The sequence below is a fragment of the Pristiophorus japonicus genome, chromosome 11 (assembly GCF_044704955.1).
Source record: "Pristiophorus japonicus isolate sPriJap1 chromosome 11, sPriJap1.hap1, whole genome shotgun sequence".
Lineage (NCBI taxonomy): Eukaryota > Metazoa > Chordata > Chondrichthyes > Pristiophoridae > Pristiophorus > Pristiophorus japonicus.
Genome location: NC_091987.1, coordinates 81,774,830 through 81,799,269, shown reverse-complemented (window position 1 = coordinate 81,799,269; position 24,440 = coordinate 81,774,830). Strand labels below are relative to the sequence as shown.

General features: G+C 41.8%; 1 protein-coding gene across 2 annotated transcripts in view; it reads right to left on the bottom strand.

The window, feature by feature from the left end:
• cblb (Cbl proto-oncogene B, E3 ubiquitin protein ligase) overlaps window positions 1–21,796 on the bottom strand; it is a 190,193-nt gene extending 168,397 nt beyond the window's left edge. For both annotated transcript variants that reach the window (XM_070893625.1, XM_070893626.1), the window contains exon 1: window positions 21,166–21,796. In XM_070893625.1, coding sequence (XP_070749726.1) covers window positions 21,166–21,560 — 395 coding nt within the window. In that variant the 5' untranslated portion in view covers window positions 21,561–21,796. The remainder of the gene's footprint in view (window positions 1–21,165) is intronic.
• Between the last annotated feature and the right edge of the window lie 2,644 nt (window positions 21,797–24,440).

Genomic DNA, 24,440 nt, shown 5'->3' with positions numbered 1-24,440 from the left:
AGAGCAGACTATTCCTTCACACACAACTGCTACCCTTGATTCACTCCAATACACCTGGCAGAGCAGACACAGTAATTTACCTCACCTCAACTAGCAGGGTGGCCCAGATGTATTGCAAACAGATACAACTCAACAATCTGAAGGGGAAACCTTTTTACTATATCTGTATTTCTGCATCACTAACTGCAAGCCCTTACCTGCTCCTTTAGTCTATGCCCCACAGCTCACAAACCATAACTGAAGTTCTTGCTTTTCAAGTTTGATGCAACACATTTCAAAGTGATTGTCAGTTGTTTGATATGCTGTCTTATATAAAGAAAATGGCAAGTATATGGTTATGATATAATCCAATCCAAGGAGTCACTGGATAAATGCAATGCTTTCTGTGATACTGAACTGCATAGATTAGAAGGTCCCTGGTTTCTTCAGACCAGTATACTTGGAAGCAAGAAGGGCCCTTAGTCTGCACTAATTAGCCAACCTCAGCCAGGGCAACACTATTGGCTAGAGCACCTCAAACTGAGGGGAGAGAGAGAAAACAAATCAGCAAGTGTTCCTACTCCTGATCCATCCAAGGAATAAAGTTGAATATGTATCAACATTGGATAAATTAGGATTAGGCTTGGTTTGATGTTTTCCACAATCCAATAGCCTGGCAACTTGTAAATGTTCTGGCTTACAACATTTACATGGTCAATTGGGCAAAATATTGGATGGTGCCCAACATGGATAGAATTGTAACCAAGCACAAATTACTGCCTTCAAGAGAAGGCAGGAAAGGGTAGTGCAGAAACAATCATCTTACAAACAGGATTTTTAAAATTTCATGTTGGTTTTATTGAAACACACTTATCAAAAAAGTCAATCTTCGGCCATTCTATCAAGTTTCTCAGTAATTCAACACTTACTTTGCATAAGAGCAAAAAGCTCAAGATTGGCTTCATGGTATGTCCAGTTTCAGGCAGGTATGGATAATAGAAATATGGGGCTCAAGTTTCAGCCTGAGTTGCTCCTATTTTTTTTGGAGCAACTAGTTTAGAATGGAGCATCTTAGAAATTGCAATTCTCGGCCTTTAGATTGCTCCAGTTCTAGTGAGTTAGAATAGTTTCATTTTAGAACAGATTTTTTTTTCCCCAAAAGGGGGAGTTTCCAGCCACTTACGCCTGTTTTGCAAGTTTAGGCAGTGAAAACTTACTCCAAACTTAGAATGGAGTAAATGTTGATTTTAGTACGCTCAGAAAAAACATGCCTACACTTATAAATCAGGCGTAGGGAACGAAAGAAAGGGGGAGGGAGGAGGAGAAGAAAGAAAGGGGGAGGGAGGAGGAGAAGAAAGAAAGGGGGAGGGAGGAGGAGAAGAAAGAAAGGGGGAGGGAGGAGGAGAAGAAAGAAAGGGGGAGGGAGGAGGAGAAGAAAGAAAGGGGGAGGGAGGAGGAGAAGAAAGAAAGGGGGAGGGAGGAGAAGAAAGAAAGGGGGAGGGAGGAGGAGAAGAAAGAAAGGGGGAGGGAGGAGGAGAAGAAAGAAAGGGGGAGGAAGGAGGAGAAGAAAGAAAGGGGGAGGGAGGAGGAGAAGAAAGAAAGGGGGAGGAAGGAGGAGAAGAAAGAAAGGGGGAGGGAGGAGGAGGAGAAAGGGGGAGGGAGGAGGAGAAAGGGGGAGGGAGGAGGAGAAAGGGGGAGGGAGGAGGAGAAAGGGGGAGGGAGGAGGAGAAAGGGGGAGGGAGGAGAGAGGGAGGAGGGGGAGGAGGGAGGAGGGGGGAGGAGGGGGGAGGAGGGGGGAGGAGGGAGGGAGGGAAGAGGAGAAAGGGGGAGGAGGGAGGGAGGGAAGAGGAGGGAGGTGGGGGGGGAGGGAAGAGGAGGGAGGTGGGGGGGGAGGGAAGAGGAGGGAGGTGGGGGGGGGAGGGAAGAGGAGGGAGGTGGGGGGGGGAGGGAAGAGGAGGGAGGTGGGGGGGGGGAGGGAAGAGGAGGGAGGTGGGGGGGGGGAGGGAAGAGGAGGGAGGTGGGGGGGGGGAGGGAAGAGGAGGGAGGTGGGGGGGGGGAGGGAAGAGGAGGGAGGTGGGGGGGGGGAGGGAAGAGGAGGGAGGTGTGGGGGGGGGGAGGGAAGAGGAGGGAGGTGGGGGGGGGGGAGGGAAGAGGAGGGAGGTGGGGGGGGGGAGGGAAGAGGAGGGAGGTGGGAGGGGGAGGGAGGACGCCGGCTTAACGGGAGGGTGGGGTGGAGGGCTCTGAACGGGAGGGAGGGGTGGTGGTGGGGGGAGGAGGCTGAACGGGCATAGACGACGACGTGGAAGTCGGGCTGCCCGCGGATGACTTCGGGCAGGGCCCGCCCCCAGCAAGATGCCAGGCGGGCTGGCCCGCCGATGACGTGAGGGAGAGGGGAGGGAGGGGGCGGAGTTGAACGAGAGGGAGGGAGGCTGTGCAGGAGGGAAGCCAGAGTCCCGATCTTCAATGCTTGGTGAGCCCATTCGGCCAGGGCTCGGGGCGGCGTTCTTCAGGCCCCTCCCACGCAGCCTGAACAGATTTCGGCTGAAAGGAGCTACTCTAGTGCGTCTATGCAGAGGTCCCGGCACGGTTTTCAGCGCCGGGACCTGCCTCCTCCCCCCACGTGTTCTGCTGCGCTGTGCCAAGGGCCTGGATCAACACGACTGCAGGGAGAATACCAAGGTAAAGAATAGGCGCCGTTTCTGTTCTAAAAAGTCGGCGCACCACACGGAGGTGCGCCATTCTAACCCTGGAGGCAAACTTGGGTCAATGGCTTCCAAAGCAATTCTCAATTTAAGCAAGTTGATCATCTTGAATGCAATTAGCACAATAAAGGGTTTATTTCTGATGTTAATACAAAACTGCCAATATTTTCAATAGAAAGCAATCTAGTTACACAAGATGCATGGCCTTACCACCCTTGAAGTTGACAGTAGTTTATTTTAAATGGGCAGGAAAATGATGCTTATCCCCCAGATTTTATAAACATCACTTAACAGGAAGACTGGGTTTCATCAAACAGTGTGTGACCTCACACTTCCCCACATTGGGCAAAACTGTGACAGATGGTGTTCACTCACTTAATCTGTATATGTATGTCCCTTTGTAACTTCCTGCACCTGCATACAACCAACTGTGCTTCCTTACTTAGCACCATCTGCAAACGTGAATATACAACTCTCTATTCCTTCATCTAAGTCACTGATATGTTGAAAAGCTGAGGCCCCAGTACAGATCACTGGGGAACACCACTGGTTACATCCCAACAGAATACATTGCCTTTATCCTTCCCAACCATTTACAAGGATATTTCCAATTCCACATGTTTTCCTTTTTGCTAATAATCTCATGTGGAACCTTATTAAATTCCTTCTGGAAGTCTATATAGACAACTTCCATTGACACTCCCCTATCTGCCATGTTAGTGACCTCTTTTAAAAAAAAAAATCCCACCCAGATTATTCAGACATGATCGACACTTCACAAATCCACGTTGACTCTTTGATCAGTTCATACTTGGGCAAGTGCTCAGTCACTCTGGCTTTGATAATAAATTCCAGTAACATCCCCACAACTGATGTTATACTGACAGGTCTGTAGTTTCCTGATTTCTCCCATCCTTCTTAAATAATGGATTGACATTTGCAACTATCTAATTCAAAAGGCACAATTCCATAATCTAGAGCTTTTAATATCCTGGTGTGGAAACCATCAGATCCTGGAAGTTTGTCTATTTGAAGTCCCATTCATTTTTCCAGTACCTTTTTAAAGAAAAACTTAGATTGCATAGAATTTGCAGCCCCACTGGTCTATGCTGGTGTTCCATACGAGGCTCCTCCCACCCATCTACATCTAACCCCAACAGTATATCCTTCTATTAAATCCCGTAAGTTTTCCCATTTGGCATACTTTAGGTTCTTTTGCACTAATGGTATTTTGTCCTCTTCCTCTACTGTGAAAATAGATGCAAAATATTCATTTAACAAGTCTGCCATTTCCTGATTGTCCATTCTAGTCTCACCTGCATCTGTTTTTAATGGTCCCACATTGCTACTGACCACTCTCTCTCTCTCAATATTAGGTTTGATATCCCTTGCATTTTTTTTTCCATATCCTCATTTTACACCTCATTACTTTCTTTGCATCCCTGTTTTTTTATAGCTCTACCAGTATAGTACTTCCTTGCATTTGTGTAAGCCTTATCTTTTAGCTTGATACCGTCAATTACCTCATTTATTTTCCGTGGTGCCATCACTACACCAGCGGAATATTTGCCTTTATGGAGTATCTACTGGTTTTATATTTTACCATGTTTCTTTGTCTGTCGATTTACTCATTAACAGTTCAGCCTAGTTTACTGTGGTTGATTTATTTTGCATCCCTTTAAAGTTTGCCTTACATGAATTTAAAACCTTGATTTGTGACTCTCCCAAACATAAGTATGACCAGTATTCACAAGAAGTTCCCTTACCATCAGATTGTTAACTAGTTCATTACTCATCACTAAATCCAGTATGGCTTTTCCCATGTCAGTTTGAAAACATGTTGTTGCAGAAAAGTGTCCAGAATTAATTCTAGAAATGTGTTGCTTCTTACATAAGAATATAAGAAATAGGAACAGGAGTAGCCATACAGCCCCTCGAGCCTGCTCCGCCATTCAATATCATAGGTGATCTGATCATGGACTCGGCTCCACTTCCCGCTCCCCATAACCCCTTATCGTTTAAGAAACTTTTGAGTTCTGTCTTAAATTTATTCAATGTCCCAGCTTCCACAGCTCTCTGAGGCAGCTATTTCCACAGATTTACAATCCTCAGAGAAGACATTTCTCCTCATCTCTGTTCTAAATGGGCAGCCCCTTATTCTAAGATCATGCCCTCTAGTTCTCGTCTCCCCCATCAGTGGAAACATCCTCTCTGCATCCATCTGGTCAAGCCCCCTCATAATCTTATACATTTCGATAAGATCACCTCTCATTGTTCTGAATTCCAATTAATAGAGGCCCAATCTTACTGCAATTGTATAGGGCCTTGATGAGGCCCCAACTGGAATATTGTGTTCAGTTTTGGTCCCCTAATCTGAGGAAGGACGTTCTTGCTATTGAGGGAGTGCAGCGAAGGTTCACCAGACTCATTCCAGGGATGGCTGGACTGACATATGGGGAGAGACTGGATCAACTGGGCTTTTATACACTGGAGTTTAGAAGGATGAGAGGGGATCTCATAGAAACGTATAAAATTCTGACGGGACGGGACAGGTTAGATGTGGGAAGAATGTTCCCGATGTTGGGGAAGTCCAGAACCAGGGGACACAGTCTTCGGATAAGGGGTAGGCCATTTAGGACTGAGATGAGGAGAAACTTCACAGAGAGTTGTTAACCTGTGGAATTCCCTGCCGCAGAGAGTCTTTGATGCCAGTTCATTGGATATATTCCAGAGGGAGTTAGATATGGCCCTTACGGCTAAAGAGATCAAGGGGTATGGAGAGAAAGCGGGAAAGGGGTACTGAGGTGAATGATCAGCCATGACCATATTGAATGGTGGTGCAGGCTCGAAGGGCCAAATGGCCTACTCCTGCACCTATTTTCTATGTTTCTATGTTTCAACCTACTCAACCTTTCCTCTTAAGTCAACCCCCTCATCCCCAGAATCAACCTAGTGAACCTTCCTCCAAAGCAAGTATATCCTTTCGTAAATATGGAAACCAAAACTGCACGCAGTATTCCAGATGTGGCCTCACCAATATCTTATATAGTTGTAGCAAAACTTCCTTGCTTTTATACTCCATCCACTTTGCAATAAAGGCCAAGATACCATTGGCCTTCCTGATCACTTGCAATAGCTGCATACTATCCTTTTGTGTTTCATGCACAAGTACCCCCAGGTCCCGCTGTACTGCGGCACTTTACAATCTTTCCATTTAAATAATAACTTGCTCTTCGATTTTTTTTTCTGCCAAAGTGCATGACCTCACACTTTCCAACATTATACTCCATCTGCCAAATTTTTGCCCACTCACTTAGCCTATGTCCTTTTGCAGATTTTGTGTGTCCTCCTCATACATTGCTTTTCCTCCCATCTCGTCAACAAACTTGGCTACATTACTCAGTCCCTTCTTCCAAGTCATTAATGTAGATTGTAACTAGTTGGAGCCCCAGCACTGATCCTTGCAGCACCCCACTAGTTACTGATTGCCAGTCAGAGAATGAATCATTTATCCCGTCTCTCTGTTTTCTGTTAGTTAGCCAATCCTCTATCCATGCTAATATATTACCCCCAACCCCGTGAACTTTTATCTTGTGTAGTAACCTTTTATGTGGCACCTTGTCAAATGCCTTCTGAAAATCCAAATACACATCTACTGGTTCCCCTTTATCCACCCTGTTCGTTACATCCTCAAAGAACTCCACCAAATTTGTCAAACATGACTTCCCCCTCATAAATCCATGCTGACTCTGCCTGACCGAATTTTGCTTTTCCAAATGTCCTGCTACTGCTTCTTTAATAATGGACTCCCAACATTTTCCCAACCACAGATGTTAGGCTAACTGGTTTATAGTTTCCTTCTTTTTGTCTGCCTCTTTTTTTTTTTTAAATAGGGGCGTTACATTTGCAGTTTTCCAATCTGCTGGGACCTCCCCAGAATCCAGGGAATTTTGGTAAATTACAATCAATGCATCCACAATCCCTGCCACTAATTCTCTTAAGACTCTGGGATGCAAGCCATCAGGTCCAGGGGATTTATCTGCCTTTAGTCCCATTATCATACGGAGTACCACCTCCTTTGTGATTGTGATTGTGTTAAGTTCCTCCCCCCCCTTATAGCCCCTAGACTATCCACTGTCGGAATATAGTTAGTGTCCTCTACCGTAAAGACTGAAACAAAATATTTGTTCTGCGTTTCTGCCATCTCCATGTTCCCCATTACTAATTCCCCGGTCCCGTCCTCTAAGGGACCAACATTTACTTTAGCCACTTTTTCTTTTTATATACCTGTAGAAACTCTTACTATCTGTTTTTATATTTTGTGCTAGTTTGCTTTCATAGTCGATCTTCCCTTTCTTAATCATTTTTTTAGTCGTTCTTTGCTGTCTTCTGTCCTCCCACTAGTTTTGGCCACTTTGTATGCCCTCGTTTTGAATTGGATACCATCCTTTATTTCTTTAGTTAGCCACGGATGGCTATCTTTTCTCTTACACCCTTTCCTCCTCAGAAATATATTTTTCTTGAGATTTGTGAAATATCTCCTTAAACGTAAACCACGGTTCATCAACTGTCCTATACTTTAATCTATTTTCCCAGTCTACTTTACCCAACTGTGCCCTCACATTTGAACTACACTGTTTCAGCTACATGCTTCCCTGATCTCCATATTTATACTCCACCCACCCCAGAACCATTACATCAGAGGTCTGAAGGCAACTCCCACCAGAGTCTTGTATCTTTTACTGTTGCATAGTTCTACCCAGTGTTTCCACTGCCAGATTACCCTTACTGAAATCCTTCTACTACTATAATGGTGTATTTCATTGGTAGTGCTAACCCTCCCCAATTCTGTCCAAAGGACCTACAGCCTGGAATATTTAGCTCCCAAATCTTGCCCAGCTTGTACTCAAAGCTCTGAAATGGCTACTACATTATACCCTTTGTGCTTCTAACTCATTTGTTTTATTTCTTATGCTACGTGTATAGAAGCAACATTTGGTAAGATTTTTGATCATTCTGAACTGAATAACCTGGTCAAGATTTTTGATCATTCTGAACTGAATAGCCTGGTTAAGGATGGTGCAATACAATAGTATTTCAATATGTAAAACTCAGTGGAATCATTCGAATTTCCTCTCCCGTTGTGATCAGAATACACAAATCATAATTGGTCAACAAAATGAAGTCCAAATTTATCGTAAGCAAATGTTACATTTCGAGGAAACGTTCCTGAATTAATTGTCTTCTCTGGTGTCCCATTATTGCTACTTTACATGCAATATTTTAACAGCTCTACAAACAATTTTGCAATATTGCTAACCCTCAGCACTGGGGCAATATTTCAGTCATTTGAAAAGCAGCTGTAGAACAATGCCCCATGGCCCAGTGAGTAATCCATGGTGTACCGTGGTACTGAGCTGCTACCTGGAAGGTCTCAGGTATCTCCGAGGTAGTAAGAGGCCACCCATTCCCTGTTCATTAGACTGCTGATAGCATTCTATGGTATGTGGACAGCAGACAAGAGCAACATCGGGCTTGGTTTTAATGATCCTTTCATCAAATAACCTGCCTCCACTCAAACACCAGGCTGACCTATTAAGAATTGCCACTTGGACAAGCCACTTAAGAACCACCACTGCCCATGGAACTATACCCCAACATAACAAGGGGTACAGATAGAAAAGTCAAGAGAGAGAAAAGCCAGAAAGGGAAAAGTGGATTGAAAGAGAGGAGAGAGGGAGGGAAGAGATGAGAGGAGGAAGGAAAGGGATGGAAAAACAGCATCCACTACAATTTGATTCATCAAATCTGGTGATGTATTGAGTGGCACAAGGGGTGTTGTATTTCCAGTCCAATTCTCCATTAATCAGGTCCATTGGGGACCTAGCATGCAAGTGAGAAAGAAATCCACATTTGCTCGCCCTTTCAAATGCCTCTCATTTGGATATGTACTTGAAGTATCATTAACCTACAGGATTATGGACTAAGAGCTAGAAAGTGTGATGGCTCTCTTTTTCGGCTGGTACAGACACAATGGGCTGGACGGCCTCCTTCTATTCCATAAATTTTAATGATTCTATGATTCACATCACAAATTAATCAAACTCTTTCTCCCCTCTCCAAATAAATGAGGCAACATTATTCCCTCCTATGCAAGTTCCAAATATTCTGTTCTCATTTTGGGCCTGTTCAGCATAGGAAAAACTTTTGAAGGGAAACCGTACTGGTTGAATTTTTTTAATTTTTAAAAAAATGCATATTGTACAGAAAGTAATAGAAATGCATGCTATTATAGATATGAAAGGCAATCATTTCAGAATGATACGATAAATTGCTTTCTGGCAGAGTAAGATTAGAGTAGAAAGATTTTACAGCAAAAGGTCACATTAGTCAACCTCAACATATGCCATTTAAGGCTCCAAGTGACAATGTAGTTACTGATGGAAACCCACAAAATAACACTAAGACATCTCATGGAGCCACAGGAATTCATGTAATATTGTACCAATACTGTTCAACCAATACTTGCCAAAACTTCCACACTTCACTCCTACTGAACAGGACTAGAATAGGACAAACCACAGTAGTGTTTTCCAGAATCACAAGGTTCAGTGCTTAACATGCACCGAATTACATACCTTGAAACAGTGACATTGTAAAAATGGTGCGGAGCCAAAAATGAGAAACCAACTCCATTCTGACCAAAGGGAACACTGGATCTCCGCAGGCTAGTCAACCAAAATATTTATTCTTCCGCCTGAAAAAGCACTGAAGTTTAAACTTCAGTGGCCTCCACATGTGCCAGTATCATTCACAGAACAGCAGATTTTTGGCTCCTGTCCAACTGCATTTTCTGCATCTCAGCTTTTCTACTGTCTGTACAAGCATACATTAAAAACTCAAATGGGACAGAAAATTGCCACAAAATCATTTTATATCATATCAACAGCGTCGACCCATTTTTAAGAGAATTTTGTTTTATCGGAGATTAGAACTGCATTAAATCATTAGCCCCCTCCTCCACTCCCTCTCCCGATATTATGGCTCAGATCAGCACACAATTGAAGCAGTTCAACAAAACCAAGACAGGCTCTGGATAAAATGTAATTTTAATTTTTCCTTTCACCTTTGTATGTGACAATACAAATATCAAGTTAGGTTTTATACTATACTCCCATTCTACTTTTAATTTACAAATCTGACCACACTGGCAACTAGGGATAATAACTGGGTCCTTTCACACTCCTCCACGGACATTCAAAGCTGCATTTTCATTATAGTCGAACCTATAGTCCTCTGCCATCAGTATCGCAATCCTTAAGTGCACACAGCAAGTCTATATGAAACATGCACCAACACTGAGGCGCATTCTGACAAGACATATGCATTTAAGGGGAAGCTAGATAAGCACAAGGGAGAAAGAATAGAATATGAAGAGGAGTGGGAGGGGGCTTGTGGAGTATTTGGGCCGAATGGCCTGTTTGTGCTGTAGACTATATAATATTGGCTGAGGTGACAGCCACTTCTGAGGAAAAATATGATGTTAAACTTATCTGGGACATCAGAATAGTTCCAGTAAAACTAAATTTGCCTTTAGTTTTTTTTTAAAACCATATATTGATCACAGACAAATTTATCTGTTCAACCAAATAAAAATATTTAAGAAATGAGTTGTCAAAGCACATGATCAATAATCAATTAAAGCTTTGAGTCTGCTGGGGTTACACACACACACACACACACACAAGGATCCACAAGCTGGACCAGTTCACTCGCTAGAGTCAAATATAGCAGGATAGCAAGTAGTTAGAAAATGTTCTTACACGTTGAGTCCTACTTTAACCTAACCAGCCACACAGAGCAGAGTATATGAACACGATCACACCATCATATACATATACATAGATCAAAATTAACACTAATTTACTAAAGCATCACCAGTAAACTTAGCCCAGAGTGTGCAGGTTTGAGAAAGATAGCAAAAATCAAAATGTCACAGACACTATGTTTTGAAACGTAAACAAACTGCATTTAAAAAAATCAGTAGATACTAGGCTTTTACCCGGCCAATAATTTTCACCAGCTACACACCTGGTAAATTAAATTTTAAATGTATAACTAGGTACACCAAAAATTTGCATATGTGACACATTCGAATACTGTGAACTCCACCTCAGAATTTTGAGGGGCATCTTCAAGCAACTATTTCAGATTTTCAATACTTAACTGGTGATTTTAAGATATATAGGGCTGGAATTTGATCACCATTTCCACCCGGTTCCTTAGCGGTATTCCTGCTTTTTGCTTGAAAACCGCCCCGTGCAAGTTTCGTCAAAGTCTTCCGCTGGTGGTTTCCAAATACCCTGGGGAGCAGACCGACAGCGTGGAAGACTGAAAAAACCCGCCACCGTCCGAGGGAAAAAATGCCACCCACGAGGGTGAGAAAATTGGATCACGAACCAGTGTCCTAAACTTAAATAAAGGAGACTACAAAAGTATGAAGGCAGAGTTGGCTAAAGTGGGCTGAGAAAATAGATTAAAGAGTGGGACGGTTGATGAGCAGTGGCAGACATTTAAGGAGATATTTCATAACTCTCAACAAAAATATATCCCAATGAGAAGGAAAGGCTGTAAGAGAAGGGATAACCATCTGTGGCTAACTAAGGAAATAAGGGACGGTATCAAATTTAAAACAAGGGCATACAATGTGGCCAAGACTAGTGGGAGGCCAGAGGATTGGGCAACTTTTAAAAGCCAGCAAAGAACTAAAAAATTGAGAAGGAAGATAGATGATGAAAGTAAACTAGCACAAAATATAAAAAACAGAAATATTTTGAAAAAGAAGTTTCTACAGGTACATAAAAAGGAAAAAAAAAAGAAGAGTGGCTAAAGTAAATGTTGGTCCCCCGAGAGGATGAGACTGTAGAATTAATAATGGGGAACAGGGAAATGGCAGAGACGTTGAACAAATATTTTGTATTGATCTTCACGGTAGAAGACACTAAAAACATCCCAATAGGAGATAATCAAGGGGCTATAGGGAGGGAGGAACTTAATACAATCACTATCACTAAAGAAGTAGTACTCAGTAAAATAATGGGACTAAAGGCAGACAGGTCCCCTGGACCTGATGGCTTGCATCCTAAGGTCCTAAAAGTGGCTGCAGAGATAATGGATGCATTGGTTGTAATCTACCAAAATTCCCTGGATTCTGTGAAGGTCCCAGCAGATTGGAAAACCGCAAATGTAACGCCCCTATTTAAAAAAGGGTGACAGTCAGAAACAGAAAACTATAGACCGTTCAGCATTTTCCCAACGACAGATGTTAGGCTAGAGTCCATTATTAAGGAAACAGTAACAGGACATTTGGGAAAGCATAATTCAATCAAGCAGAGTCAGCATGGTTTTATGAAAGGGAAATCATGTTTGACAAATTTGGTGGAGTTCTTTGAGAATATAACAAGCAGGGTGAATAAGGGGGAAACCAGTGGATGTGGTGTATTTGGATTTCCAGGAGGCATTCGATAAGGTGCCACATAAAAAGGTTACTGCACAAGATAAAAGTTCACAGGGTTGGGGTTAATATATTAGCATGGATTGAGGATTGGCTAACTAACAGAAAACAGAGAGCCGGGATAAACAGATAATTTTCCGGTTGGCAAACAGTAACTAGTGGGGTACCACCGGGATGGGTGCTGGGGCCTCAACTATTTACAATCTATATTAATGATTTGGATGAAGGGATCAAGTGTAATGTAGCCAAGTTTGCTGATAAATACAAAGATGAGTGGGAAAGCAAATTGTGAGGAAGACAAAAAATCTGCAGAGGGATAAAGACGGGTTAAGTGAGTGGGCAAAAATTTGGTAGATGGAGTATAATGTAGGAAAATGTGAGGATATCCACTTTGGCAAAAAAAATAGAAAAGGCAAATTATAATTTAAATGAAAAAAAATTGCAAAGTCAGTATAGAGAGATCTGGGGGGCCTTGTGCATGAAACACAAAAGGTTAGTATGCAAGTACAGCAAGTAATCAGGAAGGCAAATGGAATGTTGGCCTTCATTGCAAGGGGGATAAAGAATAAAAACAGAGACGTCCTGCCACAATTGTACAGGATATTGGTGAGGCCACACCTGCTGTGCAGTTTTGGTCTCCGTATTTAAGGAAGGATATACTTGCATTGGAGGCTGTTCAGAGAAGGTTCACTCGGTTGATTCCGGAGATGAGGGGGTTGATTTATGAAGACAGGTTGAGTAGGCTGGGAAGAATGAGAGGTGATCTTATTGAATCATATATGATAATGAGAGGGCTCGACAAGTTGGAAGCAGAGAGGATATTTCCACTCATAGGGGCAACTAAAACTAGGGGGCATAATCTCAAAATAAGGAGCTGCCCATTTAAAACTAAGATGAGGAAGAATTTCTTCTCTGAGGGATGTAAATCTGTGGAATTCTCTGCCCCAGAGAGCTGTGGAGGCTGGGTCATTGAATATATTGAAGGCAGAGATAGACAGATTTATGAGCGATAAGGGAATAAAGGGTTATGGGGAGCAGACTGGGAAGTGGAACTGAGTCCATGATCAGATCAGCCATGATCTTATTAAATGGTGGAGCAAGCTCGAGGTGTCAAAAGGCCTACTCCTGCTCCTATTTCTTATGGTCTTATGTAAACCAGCCAGAGCAGCCCTTTGATCAGCGGTAAGAAACCCTGCAAAAAAGTAAAAGGTTTTTTTTTTCATTCTTTTACAGCAATTCAGTGCAGAAGGGTCCTGTGAATGTTTTCCAATTGTTGTTTTTTGATTTTTTTGGAAAAATGGTGTGTGTGTTTTCCCCCCCTCCCTAGGCCCAACTCATAGTCTCGGACTAAATTTTGAGTAAGCACCGCCCAATTTGACCAGGATCATGTTTTCCACCGAGAATCCATGTGTAAGGCTGCTTTTTCCCGCCGTTTTTTTCCATCTTTTGATCAATTTTTCGCCGGCCTTAATTTAATAATCTTAACGTTTTTTTGGGCGGCAATCCGTCGGTGGTGGATTTTGATCAAATTCTAGCCCAATGGATTTAACATGGATTTGATCGCAAAATTCATCTCGAGTTGGTGGAACTGTGTCAGTTGTAATGCAGCACAATTTCAGTCAGCCAGCACTGCTCGATTTCAGACTTCATCTTTGGATAACTACAGCAACTCTGCTCCACAGATTTGTTTATAATTGTGTAATTTATTTGGACAGCAAATGCTCAAAATTTAGATGGCATTTTATAGTTCTCTGTTTCTTTCTATTCTACAGAGTACAATTGAAACATAAATTCCAATAGAAATTGGCATATTTCAAAACAGAGGTGTTTCAGAGCTCAAAGGCTTGATTCTGTATAGATTTAAGGAAAAATTGAGCTGATTCTAACCACAAATTCCAGTTTCCAGGATTATAATCCCTTAGATGTGTAGAGATAATTTGTATTTGTGTTCACAATATGTAAATTCATGCAGATAGAATCAAAAATTCAAACACTTCCTGTTATTAGTTTTCCAGTAAACTGGTTGTAGATTATGCCTATATATTTTGTCTAGATGTTTATGAAAAATATTCACACAATTTCTTATTAAATATATCCACCTCAGCCAAAGCACATTTCACATAATAAACAATGAGTGTGGAAGCCTAAAAAAGGCCAATGTCACAGTAATGTATAGAGTGAATATTGCACATATGTGCGGTACAGTTCTGCCCACACATTAAAATGACTGTAGCACCTAGTAACATTGCCTAAACTGGTAGTTTGATTTTAAAACTCCACCATATTAGTTCAAAACCCAGATGCAGCAACATCTAGATTATGTCTCCTCTTCACATTTTTCATTGGCACAAAAATCCAATTCTGAAAACATTTAGTTATAGGAGAGAACTTTCTGCTCTGTTAACGGCAAATGAAAATTGAAGAACATATCACTAATTCTATTTTGCTGAAAATGCAGGTTAAAAATATTCACATTTCAGACCGACAATTATGGTTAACAAGGCTTTAGTGATCAAATGGGAAAAGAGGAAGTATATTAAAAAAAACATTGCAGAACTGTTGAATGCTACTATTTCAACTTAATGTATCTTTACAAGTTACTCAAGAATTTAAACTGATTCGGCTTTTTCTGGACTAAAAAACTACAATCAACCTTCTTCTCTTTAAGATTCTAAAGTGTCTAGACATGCTGTGATTAGTCAACAACTCCATTATCACTATATCATGTAAAAGTAGCAAAACACAGGTTAACAAGGCCATAAAAAATGCAAACAAAACACTGGGTTCATTACTAGAAGAATATAATTCAAAAGCAGAGTAGTTGTGTTAAAGTTATATGGAATCTTGGTTAGACCACACTCCGAGTACGGTGCACAGTTCTGGTCTCTATATTAAAAAAGGATAAAGAAGCACTGGAGAAAGTGCAAATATGATTGACAAGGATGATACCAGAATTGAGAGGGTACAACCATCAGGTAAAACTGAACAGGCTGGGGCTGTTTCCTCAGAGAATACAGAAATATGACTTGGTAAAACGTCTTTAAAATAATGAACAGCTTCGACAGGGTAGAAATAGAGAACATGTTTCCACTTGTGCGGGGTGGGGGGAGGTGGAGTCTAAAACTGGGACCATGTATACAAGTTAGTCACTAATATATCCAGTAATTCAAGAGAAACCTTTTTACTCTAGAGTGTTGTGAGAATGTTGTACTTGCCATAACACAGAACATTTGAGGTGAATAGTGGGGAAGCTAGATTAGTACATGAGGGAGAAATGAACAGAGTGATATGTTGATAGGGCGAGATGAAGTAAATCGAATCATAGAATAGTATAGCACAGGAGGCCGCCATTCGGCTCATCGAGTCTGTGCCAGCTCTTTCAAAGAGAAATCCAGTTAGTACCACTCCCCTGCCCTTTCCCCGTAGCCCTGTAATTTTTTTCTCCTTTCAGTATTTATTCAATTCCCTTCTGAAAGCTACTATCTGTTCCCACCATTGTATTAGGCAGTGCATTACAAATCCTAACTACTCGTTGCGAAAAAAGTTTTTCCTCGTGTTGCTTTTGGTTGTTTTGCCAATAACTTTAAATCTGTGCCCTCTCATTATTGACTCTTCAGCCATTGGAAACATTTTCTCTTAATATACTCGATCTAAACACTTCATGATTTTAAACGCCTCTATCAAATCTCCTCTTAGCCTTCTCTGCTCAAAAGGAGAACAACCCCAGCTTCTCCAGTCTATCCACATAATTGTTATCCCTCATCCCTCAAACCATTCTAGTAAATCTTTTCTGTACCCTCTCGAAAGCTTTCACGTCCTTCCTAAAGTATGGCACCCAGAACTGGACACAATACCCCAGTTGGGGCTGAAATAGTGATACACAAGAACTAGGAGTAGGAGCAGGCCATTCGGCTCAACGAGCCTACTCCGCCATTCAAAATCATGGCTGATTTTCTACCTCAACTCCACTTTTCTGCACTATCCCCATATCCCTCGATATCTAAAAATCTATCGATCTCTGTCTTGAATATACTCAAGGACTGAGCCTCCAAAGCCCTCTGGGGTAGAGAATTCCAAACATTCATCACCCACTGAGTGAAGACATTTCTCCTCATCTCAGTCCTAAATTGCCGACCTCTTATTCTGAGACTGTGACCCCTGGTTCTAGACTCCCCAGCCAGGGGAAACAGCCTCCCTGCATCTATCCTGTCAAGCCCTGTAAGAATTTTGTATAAAAACAAAATACTGCAGATACTGGAAATCTGAAATTTAAAAAAAAACAGAAAATGCTGGAAATACTCAGCAGGTCAGGCAGAGTCTGTGGAGAGAGAAACAGTTAACGTTTCAGGTCGATGACCCTTCGCCAGAACAAGAATTTAGTATGTTTCAATGAGATCACCTCTCATTCTTCTAAATTCTCGAGAATATAGGCCTAGTCTACTCAATCTCTCCTCATAGTACAGTTCACCCCCATCCCAAGAATCAGTCCGGTGAACCTTCGTTGCAACTATGGCAAGTATATCCTTTCTTAGGCAAGAAGACCAAAACTGTACACAATGCTCCAGGTGTGTTTTATATAGGTTCACATAACTTCCTGGCTTTTGTATTCTACATCTCTATTTATAAAGCCCAGGATTCCATCGGCTTTTTTAACTTGTCCTGCCACCTTCAAAGATTTGTGCACAATTATCCCAGGTCTCAGTTCTTGCACGCCTTTTAAAATTATACATTTAGCTTGTAGGGTCTCTCCACATTCGTCCTACCAAAACTTCTGCATTAAATTTAATTTGCTGTGTCCACCCATTCCATCAGCCTGTTAATGTCCTCTTGAAGTCTATTACTATCTCCTCACCATTTACTACACTTCCAATTTGTGTAGAGTGGGTGGAGGCTTGTGTAGAGCATAAACTCCAGCATAAACACAGGCCAAATGGCCTGTTTCTGTGCTGTAAATTCTTAAAATATAAAACCTGGTCCATATAAAACAGAATATAGATTTCACAAATTTCTGAATGTACAAAGTTCAGAAACTTAAATTTGGACTCTGATAGACAATTTTATAAGATCTTGGTTCCAGTGTGGTTCACATTTCACAGAGCATTCTAAATAGTGACAAAGAAGCACTTCAGTTTCATACATAGGTCAGGATAGAAGATAGTTTCTTGATACAGGGTACAGAATATTATACATAGCATAACAAAATGCTTCAAAATTACAAGAAGTGTTTTTATGTTATTTACTGCATCCTTTCCTTAATGTAAAACATGGCACGATGTCCTCCTATGCACGAGTGCTATATAAATACAATTTACTGTTACTGTAAAAGTAAAGTTGACAAATACCCATTCTGTCGCCTTTGAGAACATAAATGACCTAATTCACCTTGTTCTGGCAGCAGGTTTTGAACCTTCTGCCAGAGTCATTAACCCTGCTTCTGCCCAGTGCCTGATATAAAACAGCAGCGGGTATTAAAAAAAAAACTGGAGAGCAGCAGCAACAGAAGGGCAGTAACGCAAGGCTCTCCCTAAATCACCACACCAAATTAAAAGCTCCTTATGGGATACAGCAGTGATACTCAAAATACAGCCTGGGGGTTATTCGAGGCCCACCTGCCTTCACTTCTGACCTTTCGCAGACTTGCTAGTCCACATAACTCTGAACTTCTGTACATTGCTTGCTTGGTCAGGAGGAGATGATGTTAGTGGAGTTGCAATTCAGTGCTGTTCTTGCTCTCCAGGCAGGACAATGCTTTTAGGAGGCAGAGTTATTCCAGCTTCCATAAACTTAATGAAACAGCCGTCCCTCCCCCTAACCCCACCCACCACACACACCCCTCCCCCTATCATGTTGGGCAAAGCCTGGCCTCTACTTGGAATGATTGAAATTAGTTCAATGTGTGGAGAATCATAAATAGACCCACATCCCATTACTCCATGTTGCAGTATTCGAGTGTAATCTCAAGCAGGATGTTGTTTGGCATCGTGACCCGTAACAACATTTAGTGACACTGAAATTCAGGATTCTATTTTTAATACCAAAATCACTGTTTTGCAAACATCTTCAAGCACTGCTTGACAATATGTGCTTAAAATAGTACATTTTCCTTTATACTGTGTCCTGAACTGCAGCTGATAAGAGACACTTTTGTCCTGAATTATACAGTAATAAAAGCTTTTTGGAGGCATTCCTCATCAAACATTTGGAAAAAGACTAAAATTATCCAAACTTCAGGAGGATGCATTTCTTTCAGGCAATTCACATCTGACTGTCAGCAGTACAACTCATAATGACTACATCCGCTTGGTAATAACATCCTTTTCTTGGGGCCACAGAACGGGTAAAAAAAAAGTGGACTCTGTCTGGTATGCATTAGACAGCCTTTATTTGTAATGGTTCCACCTCTAATTCCAGGGTTTATCAACAAGCTTCAAACTATACTACTCTTCACACAAATTCAAAATATAAAACATCTTAGTTCTTTCTTTCCTTTTATTCTCCCCCGCTACCCTTCCCATACTAAAGCCAGCTACGGGACAGAGGCTTGTTTTAGGCTGTTTGCTTTAATTGTGCATTTCCTTTTCCTGTACGTGAATCTAACTTTGAGTAAGAATCCAAAGACAATATACAATAAAAATGATGCATCATTGCTGCCAAGTGTTTTGATTTCCACTGTTTAGTAAATTCAAGTTAATTACAGCATTAGATTTTCCAGGTCATGGATATTCGTTCCCTCTCCAATGAAAAATGTTTACTTGCTGTACAAACTAAACTTTAAAAAAATATATATACTTTGAGCAAAAACATGAGAAAAAGGATGTTTCATTTCCCTTTTCCAATTCCTACCTTTTACTCCAAACGTGTAACCAGATGTTCGGGTATGAGCTGGAGGCAGGAAATCACTTATTGTTGTTTCTTTTCCCTTATTTGCCGATAATTAAATTGTATGTAGTACATGCATGGAACACCAGTATTACAGAAAACCTTACTAAAACTAATCCATTACACATTTGTTGAAACTTTTGAAATGAAGTAATGCAGATACATATAAAACTGACTTATGTGTAAACAATTTATGTTCTTAAGAATCACATTATTTTCCTTATGTAACATTTGCTAACAAAGGTTGCAATGTGGGGAAAGACCTTAATCTATTCGGATAGGTTTACACCTGAACATTTTCCCTGCCAACAGGCCTACTGTGTAATTTCACCATTTTCTGTTATTTCAGAGTTCCTGTAGCAGTGTGGCAAAATCTATCATATGGGATGCATTGTCTCCTATTTTAATTCATTATCAAATCTGCAGAAATCCTTACCTCCCTTAGACTTCCCTTCTTGCTACAATCTACAGGCTTTTCAAACCTTAGCGTGGTGTCACCTGCATCTTGATTTATTTCATCTTTACAGATTGTTTCACCCTCAATGGCATTCTGCACTACAAGCCTTGGCCCTTCATTTAGGTTTCTCAATTAAAAAATAACTCCCATTAAAGTACAGTAACAGCTGAAAAAAACAGAAAGAACTTGAACTTATATAGTACCTTTCACAACCTCAGGACGTTCCAAAGCGCTTCACAACCAATGAAGTATTTTTGACATGTGTCAAAAAAGTGCTATAAAATCTTTTAACCACCTCCCCCCCCCACCCCCAGTTTAACACCATACCCAAAAGATGCCACTTCCAACAATGCAACATATTGAACTACAGTATCAGCCTAGATAACATGTTCAAATCCTGTTGTAGGGTTTGAATCCATGATTCGGACTCGAATACAAGGCTGAGAAAAACACTATTAAACCAGGCTGACACTTGACAAAGCATGGCAGTTTACTTTCCAGTTATGTATAATTGCCTTAATTACAGCTAAAACAAAACGTGCTTAAGTTTAGAAAGTTGTGTAAACACCACCGCCATATTTGGGGCAAGTTATTGTAGCTTGTATAATATGGGTAGAGGAACTAAAATGGCATTATTGTGTTTTACTGGATTCTCTTTGTATTGATACACAAATGCAGAAGCAACCCTAATAACATTATTAAAGCAGCCAATCTGCTAACTAAAATCAATTGTATAGTATACAAATCTGGTCTCATTTAACAGTTCAGATGACATCAAGCCACAAAAATCAAGCTCAATTTATAATAGTCAACGGAACCCACGAGTAAGACTCGAGTCAAAATAATTCCAGGAAGAGCTATTTCATAATAGTTACATTTTTATGAGAGTGGGTTTATTCAGTTTTGTGCCAACAGTACTTTAGTTCAGCCACCGACCACCAGTGCGCTCACTGTTGCTGTGAGATGACGCTCAGGATTAACAACCGTGACGTTATTACAAATACATCAAGAAACAAGTTGCAGCTGATTACCAGGAAATTCGAGTCAGTATAATAGGTTTCCGTATGTATCGTTTCCAAAAATCATGGAAAAGGGAAACAAAAGAGCTTGCCAGATTTTGATATGTGGCTCAGCTTAGCTGATTTCTTTCATTATATTTTAGAATCTGCTCGTGTTGAATTTGCTAAATTTTCAAAACAGATTTTTATTTACTGAAACGATGTAATCGTGATTATACTTTAGAATAATCCACTCCCATAACTTGTTCAAAATAACTTTCATTTACTCAGTTTTAACATAAAAAAATGATTTTTATAGCAGGTCAAAATGTTATTTGGGTTGAAACTCTTGAAAATGCAACCTCATCCGTACACGGGAACCCACTCATTTTGCGCAATACCATAAATGTACAAATAACATTTATATTAAAATACACCTACGCGGAAAATGTCAGTACGCTACAACATTTGACAGCCACAATGTAAAGCCATATTAAAATAAATATCTCATTTCATATCCTAATGTTTGCAAGTACTCAGAAAAGTTGCATGCTGGCTTGCATCGGAAGATAAAGGGAGAAAAGATGTGGCGAGCATCAATGTTATGATGAGGAGGATATAGTTATTGTATTTTACCTGTCCTGAGACTGCTCCTCGTACATCCTCTCTTTGCCTTCCTTGAAGAGCCTGATGGCCCTTTTGGACTTCTTCATCAGGCTGTCGATGTAGATCTTGAAGTACTCGTTCTCGCTCAGGACCTGCATGCGATCCTCGTACTTGGAGAGGATGGTGCGGAGGTGCTGGTAAGTGTCCGGCAGGATGTCCAGAATGTACGGCGGGCTGTTTTTCAGCTGCAGCTTGGAATTCTGGCAGAGCCTCACCACTTTGTCCATTAGCTTCCAGGTCTTCTCCACCATCCGCTTATCGGCCGCCTGCTTCGGCGGCCCGACCGCGTCCTGGATGGCGTCGATCAGCCCCAAAATCCGACCCTTTTTGACGTTGCTACGTGGATTCCTCGGCGCCGCCGCCATGTTCCGACCCCCTATTTTTTCCCCTTCTTGGACTTTCTTTCTTAAAAAAAAACTTCCAAAATATATACCGACTCCCTCCTGCCACACGGCAATAAATTAAAAACTCCAGAGCTCACAGTCGGAGCGGGACGAGGCGGAGTGCCGGGGAATCTAACACCACCATGTGCATGCGCTAAGAGGAGGAGTTGTGTGTGGGATTTTTTTTTTTAAAGGCCCGAACTCCAAACCAAGCCCGAAACGTCTCGACTCACAAACACACCGAGTGGCAGGAAAAATGGGGGGGTGGGGCCTCCGGCCGCCTGACTGAGTGACACCTCATTGCACCAATCCGCTTCAAAACTTCGCCCTGTGCCCCGCCCTCCTTCCTTTTACGTCTATCCATTTACCATAGCAACCAATCCGATTCGGAAGAAAAGAGGGAGATTGACAGCACAGCCAACCAATGGCTGATCCGCATTCGTCGGATCGCGTTTCTGATTGGCGCACGCCTTTTGATTGAGGCGGGGTTGACAAGAAAGGGGGCAGGGCAAGTCCCGCGCGCTTTTGATTGGCACTTTAGGTGCCAAAGGAAAGGGTGGTTCGCTCGACCAATCAGCTTTACCAAAAGCGGGTTTTTTTTGTTATTGATCGGTTTTATTGACAACCGGATTTGACCAATGGAAGAGAGCGGAAAAACATCAGCGGTCCACAGGGCCAATAGCAGCCAAACGCTGATTGAAAGGTCGGCAGTGTAACGGTACCGCGGCGATTTGCAGCTTGTCAATCCCGGCCCGCCACTGGGCCGTTCGTTGGGCTCTCAGTGCAAACTCCATTGATAAAAACACGGAAGTTCGGGGCCGTCATGTTATTTACATAAAGAAGAGCCAATGGAGTGGGGAGTTGGATTGTAAACAAAGGCAGACAGGGCTTCCGGTCTGAGTGCAGCTGGCAGGGGCACGGGCCAATGAGGAGGGAACTTCAAATTCACACTTCAAGTTACAGCAGCTGCACTATTATGCTTTTTGAGTTCGCACTTTTGCGCGTGTCATTTCTTTTCGAGGGGTAGCACCGGAGTATGCAGATTTGTTTTTATTAAGGAAATTACATTGGAGTGCTTATTTTACTTTAAATCTACTAATCTGTTAAATAAGAAACAAAGCATCTTGTACCGAACTCTACAAAATAGAACAAAAAAAAATCTGCTTTAAAGTTGACATGTATTCCACTCCCCAACGTTCACCTCTTCGGGTAGTTTCATAAATGGTAGTAGACCTCCAATACAATAATTTGCACTTACATAGGATATATGCTCAACCAGTCCATGCCGGCGTTTATGCTCCAATAGAGCCTCCTCCTGTCTTTCCTCATTTATTATCAGCATAACCTGCTTATTCCTTTCTCCCTCATATGCTTGTCTATATTACAACAGTGTTTACTACATTACATAGAAACATAGAAAATAGGTGCAGGAGTAGGCGACTCGGCCCTTCGAGCCTGCACCACCATTCAATAAGATCATGGCTGATCATTCACCTCAGTACCCCTTTCCTGCTTTCTCTCCATACCCCTTGATCCCTTTAGCCGTAAGGGCCATATCTAACTCCCTCTTGAATATATCCAACGAACTGGCATCAACAACTCTCTGCGGCAGAGAATTCCACAGGTTAACAACTCTATGAGTGAAGAAGTTTCTCCTCATCTCAGTTCTAAATGGCTTACCCCTTATCCTTAGACTGTGTCCCCTGGTTCTGGACTTCCCCAACATAGGGAACGTTCTTCCTGCATCTAACCTGTCCAGTCCCGTCAGAAATTTATATGTTTCAATGCGATCCCCTCTCATCCTTCAAAACTCCAGTGAATAGAGGCCCAGTCGATCCAGTCTCTCCTCATATGTCTGTCCTGCCATCCTGGGAATCAGTATGTGAACTTTTGCTCCACTCCCTCAATAGCAAAAACGTCCTTCCGCAGATTAGGAGACCAAAACTGAACACAATATTCCAGATGAGGCCTCACCAAGGCCCTGTACAACAGCAGTAAGACCTCCCTGCTCTTATACTCAAATCCCCTAGCTATGAAGGCCAACATACCATTTGCCTTCTTCACCACCTGCTGTACCTGCATGCCAACTTTCAATGACTGATGTACCATGACGTCCAGGTCTCGTTGCACCTCCCCTTTTCCTAATCTGCCGCCATTCAGATAATATTCTGCCTTCCTGTTTTTGCCACCAAAGTGGATAACCTCACATTTATCCACATTATATTGCATCTGCCATGTGTTTGCCCACTCACCTAACCTGTCCAAGTCACCCTACAGCCTTTTAGCGTCCTCCTCACAGCTCACGCTGCCACCCAGCTTAGTGTCATCTGCAAACTTGGAGATATTACACTCAATTCCTTCATCTAAATCATTAATGTATATTGTAAATAGCTGGGGTCTCAGCACTGAGCCCTGCGGCACCCCACTAGTCACTGCCTGCCATTCTGAAAAGGACCCATTTATCCCGACTGCTTCCTGTCTGCCAAATAGTTCTCTATCCATGTCTGTACATTACCCCCAATACCATGTGCTTTAATTTTGCACACCAATCTCTTGTGTGGGATCTTGTCAAAAGCCTTTTGAAAGTCCAAATACACCACATCCACTGGTTCTCGCTTGTCCACTCTACCAGTTACATCCTCAAAAAATTCCAGAAGATTTGTCAAACATGATTTCCCTTTCATAAATCCATGCTGACTTGGACCGATCTTGTCACTGCTTTCCAAATGCGCTGCTATTTCATCTTTAATCATTGATTCCAGCATTTTCCCCACTACTGATGTCAAGCTAACCGGTCTATAATTTCCCATTTTCTCTCTCCCTCCTTTCTTAAAAAGTGGTGTTACATTAGCTACCCTCCAG